Source organism: Oxyura jamaicensis, unplaced genomic scaffold (assembly GCF_011077185.1).
Source record: "Oxyura jamaicensis isolate SHBP4307 breed ruddy duck unplaced genomic scaffold, BPBGC_Ojam_1.0 oxyUn_random_OJ172, whole genome shotgun sequence".
NCBI classification, from domain to species: Eukaryota; Metazoa; Chordata; class Aves; order Anseriformes; family Anatidae; genus Oxyura; species Oxyura jamaicensis.
In genome coordinates, this window is record NW_023305695.1 from 13,667 (window position 1) to 20,912 (window position 7,246).

General features: G+C 54.9%; 1 protein-coding gene across 1 annotated transcript; it reads right to left on the reverse strand.

The window, feature by feature from the left end:
* Positions 1–1,205: 1,205 nt before the first annotated feature.
* LOC118158800 (speedy protein 1-A-like) lies at positions 1,206–3,383 on the reverse strand. The gene is made up of 5 exons (XM_035313480.1): positions 3,183–3,383; positions 2,993–3,051; positions 2,494–2,579; positions 2,237–2,408; positions 1,206–1,720 (listed from the first exon to the last, which is right to left on the reverse strand). The coding sequence occupies exons 1-5, from the start codon at positions 3,358–3,360 to the stop codon at positions 1,502–1,504; spliced, it is 714 nt and encodes a 237-aa protein (XP_035169371.1). The 5' UTR covers positions 3,361–3,383; the 3' UTR covers positions 1,206–1,501.
* Positions 3,384–7,246: the final 3,863 nt, after the last annotated feature.

A 7,246-nucleotide genomic window follows, 5' to 3' on the forward strand; every position in this document is an offset into this window, starting at 1 on the left:
GGGACACGTGTGGGAGGTGTGTGGAGGGTGGGACACGTGTGGGAGGCATGTGGAGGGTGGGACACGTGTGGGAGGCGTGTGGAGGGCGGGACATGTGCGTGGGAGGCATGTGGAGGGCAGGACACGTGTGGGAGGCGTGTGGAGGGTGGAACACGTGTGGGAGGCGTGTGGAGGGTGGGACACGTGTGTGGGAGGCATGTGGAGGGTGGGACACGTGTGGGAGGTGTGTGGAGGGTGGGACACGTGTGGGAGGCATGTGGAGGGTGGGACACGTGTGTGGGAGGCATGTGGAGGGTGGGACACGTGTGGGAGGCATGTGGAGGGTGGGACACATGTGGGAGGCGTGTGGAGGGCAGGACATGCGTGTGGGAGGCATGTGGAGGGTGGGACATGTGTGGGAGGCATGTGGAGGGCAGGGAGACATATCAGGGCACATGGGGGTGGTTTAGGGTGTGGGGGAGGCTCTGATGCATGTGCAGGGCCAGGACATGTGTGGGACATGTGTGTAAGGGGGTACACACATGTGCAGGGCCAGGACACATGTGGGATACGTATGTGCCAGTCTGAGACACGTATGTGAGCCTGTGACATGCATGTGCAGGGCCAGGACACAGATCTGGCACACGTGAGCCTGTAACACATATGTGCCACCTGCAACATGTACGTGTGACACATGTGTGCAGGGCCAGGCCACATGGAACATGTGGCAGTCTCACATGCTTGTGACATGCATGTGCAGGGCCAGGACATGTATGGGCCATGTATGTGAGCCTGGGACACACGTGCATGGCCAGGATACATGAAACTGCAATATGTGAGTCTAACACACACGTGGCAGCCCATAACACACATGTGAGCCTGTGATGCACATGTGCACGGGGGACATGTGGAAGGCCAGAACACGTGTAACACGTGGCATGTATGTAACAGCACTGCCCATCCCTACCTGAACCCACAGCAGCACTCGCTCCTGGGCGCTTCGCAGCGGCGAGGCCCTGCCGAGCAAAAACAGGCAGTTACGGCCCCGCCCCACTCCTTTTTCCCCTTTTCCACCAAAATTCAGGGGCCCTTTTTTGGCAGCACCCACCCCTCCCCCATGCAAAAATAACGGCCGAGTGTTTCATATTTCATTTCATTTCCCCCCTTTTTCGCACCAGATGTGCTCCAGCCCTTCGCTGCACCCCCAGACTTAGGGATCGTAACAAAAAGGGGGGAGCTTGGGGGGTGACAAACAGCAAAAATGGGTGTCAGTTGTGGTGTGGGGGTAGCAACAGCTGCAGGTGGTGCTTACAACAAAGGGTTTGGGGTTCGATTCTTTGGAAAAGCGGGCAAAATAAGGGGAGAACACCCAAAAATGGCCAAGTTAGCTCCGCGTGTGAGCGGCTCAGGGAGCAGACTGGATTTTGAGTTTAAAAGCCCAAATTTTGGGCAAACTGTGAGAAAAACGTGGGGAATGCGGCCCTGAGTCCGTCATGCCCCAAATTTTGGGCGCTCAGCAGGTTTAGGCGCAGCCGGGGGGGGGCTGCAGGGGGAGGATGAGGACGGCAGGCGCCGGGGCTTTGTCTTCATCCTCTTCATCATCTTCCTCCTCCTCTTCCTCCCAGGGGGCCGGCGGGGGAGTGCGGGGCCGAGGGTCCCTGACATAGCCACGGGCGGCCCCGCTGTGGTGCGGGGGGCGCTCGCGCAGCCAGGCCCAGTGCGAGGGCTCCATCGCCATGATCTGCGGGTGGGGAGGGGGTGTGGGGCAAAACAGACAGGGTTTTGCGAGAAAAATGCACGGTTTGGGGAGAAAAGCATGCGGTTTAGGGCAAAACAGGTAGGGTTTGGTGAGGAAAGTATATGGTTAGGGGCAAAACGGGCAGGGTTTGGGGAGAAGAGTGCCGCTGGGGAGCTGGCATGAGTACACTGGTGGCATGGTGAGGGGTTTGCTGCTGGGCTGGGAGCATGGAACCCCCAGAAATCATTTTTTAAGGCTTAAAATTAAAGGCAAGTTTCAAAAAAAAAAATTTTTTTTAATAGGCTTTAAGACAAGCCCGCTTTGAGCAAAGCCTTCCAAAATGAACCTAATTTCAAAAAGCGATGTTTTTAAGCAAAAAGCTGCAGGGAATGGACAGCTCCACCACAGCCAAGCAGTGAAGCCACAGGACCCCATCTCTTGTCGATCCTTTCCCCCATTGTGATAGTGGTTGGGGGATTTTTCTGGGGCCGAACGAGGGGATTTTGGCACCGCACTGACCTCCTCGCAGCAGTGCCGGCTGACGGCTGCCCGGTAGCTCATGCGGGCCCAGAGGCAGTCGCGGCGGCGCAAGAAGCGGGGAAAGAGCCGGCGCCAGCTCGGCCCCAGTGCCCAGGGGAAGATCTCATACTTGTGCTCCTCCTCGTCCTCCTCCATGTCGTTCGCCAGGTACCTGGGGGGCAAAACAGGGTGAAATCAGGGCGTTTTGGTCAACAAGGGGACCAGTGAAGGGCTCTGTTAGGGCTTAATGAACGTACAGAGCGGTGAAGAGGTTGATGCGGGTGTACTCGGCCGTGGGCAGCCCAGCACGCTTAAAGTACGTCAGCGCCATCGCCAGCAGGTACTGGGGACAGTGGAAAAAAGGATGTTTTAGTCAAAAACAGGCACCAAAAAGCATCGGGTTTGGGTCAAAAAGCTGAAACCAAGTCGTGGTGGTTTTATTCAAGAAAAGGGGAGCAAACAAAATAAGAACCTGGAACAAAGCCACAGTTTTAATCAAAAAACACAAAAACTAGACAAAAATCAGTGGCTTTTTTTTTTTTTTTTGACTAAAATGGCCCAAACCAGGACCAAACCACAGCAGCTTTGGTCAAAAAACACAAAAACTGTACAAGAATCAGTGTGTTTTTTTTTGACTAAAACTGCCAAAAATGGGACTTGATCAGCAGCAGTTTTGGTCAGAATACCCCAAACAGGACCAAACCAGGGGCAATTTTGGCCCAAACCCCAAGGTGATTGCATTTGGGGCCAAATGACCTTATCAGAAATCCTATAGCAGACATCCGTTGAGAGGAACTCCTGCACCAGGTCATCTTCTGTAATGAGATGAAAACAAAATCAACTGTTTACAAATACTGCTGCAGCACACCCCTGTACATCTACTTCTTTTTTAAAAAAAAGGGCGTTTTGGGTAGTATTCTTGGGATTTGGGTGTTTTTGCCCTTACCCAGGAGGCTGAAGAAGGCTTCCCGCTCCTGGCGGTGCAGGTGGAGGCTCCGCGGGGTTCTGGCAGGGGTTGGGGGCTGCCCACAGGCCCCCCAGGCTGGGGGGGCTCTCCCACTGCACTGCTGTCCCCCCAAGGGGGCAGAGGCCAGAGGGGGGGTAAGCCTGGGGGGGTGCTTCATGTTGCCGGGGGACGGTAGCTGTGTGGGGAAATAGCCCAGAGTTGCCCCAAAATGGACCTGACACCCCAAGCCCCCCCCAAAGTCTGAGGCTTCTGCCCCAAGCCAGCCCCCCACCCAAATCCCCTTTAAAAACCAGCCCCCTCGCCAGACCCTTCCAATTGCCCAAAAACCTCCTAAATTCTCGCCAAGTCAGACCCCTCAAACTGACCCAACCTCCCCCAAAAATAGTGTTAGAGCTCCACAGCCCTTTTCAGCCACTTCAGGCCGCAAAAAAAAAAAGAGAAATCCTGAATAAACTGCCCAAAATTGGGTACAACTATGGCAGGCATGAACAGGTGCACTGAGTGGCTTTTCTCCTGTCCTTTAAGTAGTTTTAGGGAGAAATAAATTAGGTATAGAGGAAAAAAAGCATCACTTCTTTTTACAAATTCAGGCTTAACACCTTCTTATTCCCCTATATCATAAGGAGAGTGCAGAAATGCGCTTTTCTAGCCCCAGAACAGAGTGGTACACATCACTGCCTGGTTTCCCAGAAACAACATATATATACACACACATTAAGTATTTTAATTCTTCAGCTGACTTTTTTTGATATGTTTTGACATTTTTGTGTATGTTTTAAGGCAGGAAAACACCTTTGTAAGGTGCTTTGTCCCACCAATTTCACACCCTTGCACCTCACTTGCATCTCCATACCTGACCTCCTTGCTCCCATCTTTTCAGCAACTTGTGCTTTTTCCCACTATTTCACTGGATTGTTGCTTTGTTGCCATTATTTCAGCATTCTTTATGCTATTTCAAGAGTGTAATAGTCTTTGGGAGCTCCTTTTTCTTGCTAAAGGGATGTGGAACACACCCAGCTGCAGCCTAGCCACCAGCTCTAGTGAGCCCAAGGTGGTAAAATACTCTTTTAAAAGCCCCAGAACACCTCAAAAAGCACCTGCTAGGAAAATTAGAGCTGCAATTGCTAGAAAAAAAAGAAATGTGTTTTTTTAAAGTCAGGACTTCTGGTTTGAAGATGTAAAGAGCTTTGAAGGGTTCAGAAAACTGGAGGGGCAGAAGGAGGCTATTCCCTCCACAGTAGGCAATTTACCTGATACTTTGTTAAAATAACAGATATTTTGTTAAAATATGCTTTAATCAAAATTTTCATCTTAAAATACATGTATCTTAACCAGGGGAGTAAGCACCAAGTGAATCCTAACCTTTGATGCATTCAAGTGATCCTTTACAGCTACCAGAGGCTGATGCTGAAAACGGTTGAAAAAACAATAAAGGAAGCAGTAGGGGGTTAAAGCAGCTCCCATCTGGGCCAAAGTAGTAACAAGGACAACTAATTTACCCCTCCCTCCCCCAAAAGATAAAAGTGGGATAATCTCCAATAAAAAGCAATTTTTGCAGGTTTCATTGCCTCTCCCAGCACCTAACCTCAAATAAAGCAGTTTTAGCTTCGATGGTGGCAGCCAGAAGAGGGGGCACCTCTTGCAGCCCCTTGCTGAAGGGCAAACAGCCACCTCAGCAGCTATTGAGGAAAAAAAGGGAAAAAAAAATACCTTTTTTAAGGCAGGAGGAAAGGGTTAAAGTGCTGCATTTCGTCATACCTTAATGCACAGGGACAGCAGAGCCCTCAAAGCTTTTGTCCCCTCCATTTTCTCTCAGAAAACTACCAGGGACCCCTTCCCTCGGGGGAGAGAGGCAAGAAGCACCACATAAACTGAAAAGAAGAAGACTTACAGGGCTATTTTCACCTTGCACCACTTAAGCTCAACCTCCCCCGCACGGAGGCAGGAGGAAAGACAGCAAGTCTCAAAATTCCCATTTTTTTCTCTCAGAAAAGGAAGGAGAAAGGAATCACCTTAGAGGCAGCGACGACGCCCAGGCGCGTTCCCGCCACGCGCCTTTCGCGCCCTTCGCCTCCTCTCTCCCCCGCCCTCACCTTGACCAGAACGCGCGGGGCGGTGCGATAGGAGGAACCAGCTTAACCCCGCCCCCCGCGGGCCTCCTCCTATCTATAGGCCGCCCACCCTCGCCACCGGCCAATCAGAGCCGGAGTCGGAAGAAGCCGCCCGCCCCACCCCTCTCTCCTCAGGCCTCGCTGTCAGTCAAAGCCGCGAAGGTGGGGCTTCGAGCAACATTAGGCAATCAGAAGCGCGAAACGAAGGGAGAGGCGCTGCTGATAGGCTGAGCTCTGTGAGGGGATAGTAGCGGGTTGAGGCCGAGCTCAGCTCATCGCCCCCCCCCTTTCTCCCTTCCTCTTAGCAACAGCCGCACGGGAGATTTCTCTGATTGGCCGAGAGTCCCGCGGACTGGCCAAAGAGAGCGAGCCACGGGACCCTTGGCGCTCCCGCCCCCTCCCTCTGCGCCAGCTGAGGGGCGGCTCGGGCCGTACCAAGTGCGGGCGCGGGTGACCCGTGTACGTTACAGGAGGGTGCCGCAGCGCCATCCCCCGCTCCCTGAGGGTAATTAACACGGGAGAAAAATTCCTGCAGAAATAAAAAGGGGATGGAGGAATTGAAGGGGGGGAAGGGGGAAATGGTGAAAGGATCCCTTCATTCTGTCCTCCCCCCCCCCACAGGGCGGCGTGTGGTGCAGGCCGGACGGAAGTGAGGTGTCTCGCGCCAAGGCGCTTCCGGTGAGGGAGGAGCGGTTGGAGGTGGGGGGAGCAGCGGCGGCGGCGGCGGCGGCGGGGCCGGGTGAGTGGGGGAGCTGTGAGGGTGAGGGAGGGCTTACGGCCTGTGTCGTGAGGGGAAAGGGGGGGCGCCAGGGCATTTTTTTTTGGGGGGAGGGGGGATTAGGGGGGTGTGAGGGGCCTTTGGAGGCGCTTATGGAGGGCTGTGACAGGGAGGGGGAGTGGAGGAGGCACGTAGGTAGGAGTGGGGGGGCTCTGGGGGCGCTTATGGGGGCGGGGCCGTGACGCAGTAGGGGGTTGGTTGGGGTTGTGTAGATAGGAATGGGGGGTTTAGGTGTTGGGGGGGGGGCTTTGGAGGCGCTTATGGGGGGCTGTGACAGGGAGGGGGACACGGAGGGAGACACGGAGGGGGAATGGGGGGGGTTGGGGGCCGTGATGCAGCGTGGGGAGGTGTGTATATGGGGATTGGGGGGTTTAGAGGGTATGGGGGGGCTTTGGGGGCGCTTATGGGGGGTCTTATGACACAGTGGGGCATGGTTGAGGGCATGTAGCTAGGAATGGGGGGTTTACGGGGTGTGGAGGGTCTTTGGGGGCACTTACGGGGGGCTATGTCACGGAGGGCACTATGTAGGTAGGAGCTGGGGGGGCTCTTTTGGGGTGCTTAAGGGGGGTGTGACACAGTGGGGGGATGGTAGGGAGGCACGTAGGTAGGGATTGGGGGGTTTAGGGGATCTGGGGGGGCTTTAAGAGTGCTTATTGGGGATTTCTAAGACGGGGTGTGTTTGGGGATATAGGTTAATGTGAGGGGGCTTTGGGGGTGCTTTTGGGGGCCGTGATGCAGTTGGGGGGGCACATATATAGGGGTTGGGGTGTTTAGGGAGCGTGGGGGGGACTTTAGGGCTATTTATGAGGGGCTGTGACAGGGAGGGGGGCACGTAGGTAGGGGCGGGGGGGGCTTTGGGGGCGCTTATGGGGGGCTGTAACGGGGGATGGGGGGGCACACAAGTAGGAGTGGGGGGCTCGGGGCGCTTATGGGGGCAATGATGCAGTGGGGGGGTGGTTGGGGGGCGTGTAGATAGGAATAAGGAGTTTAGAGGGTGTGTGGTGGGCTTTGGGGGCACTTACGGGAGGCTGTGACAGGGAGGGGGGCACATAAGTAGGAGTGGGGGGGGCTTTGGGAGGTGCTTTTCGGGGCTGTGATGCAGCGTGGGGGGGCACACATAGAGAAGGGGAGGTTTAGGGGGTGTGGGGGCACTT

Coding starts and splice junctions, on each gene's coding strand:
- LOC118158800 (XM_035313480.1), bottom strand. CDS start 3,360: ATGAAGCACCCCCCCAGGCTTACCCCCCCTCTGGCCTCTGCCCCCTTG. Junction 3,052..3,182: donor AGCCTTCTTCAGCCTCCTGG/GTAAGGGCAAAA, acceptor ATCTCATTACAG/AAGATGACCTGGTGCAGGAG. Junction 2,580..2,992: donor GCTATAGGATTTCTGATAAG/GTCATTTGGCCC, acceptor CACTGTCCCCAG/TACCTGCTGGCGATGGCGCT.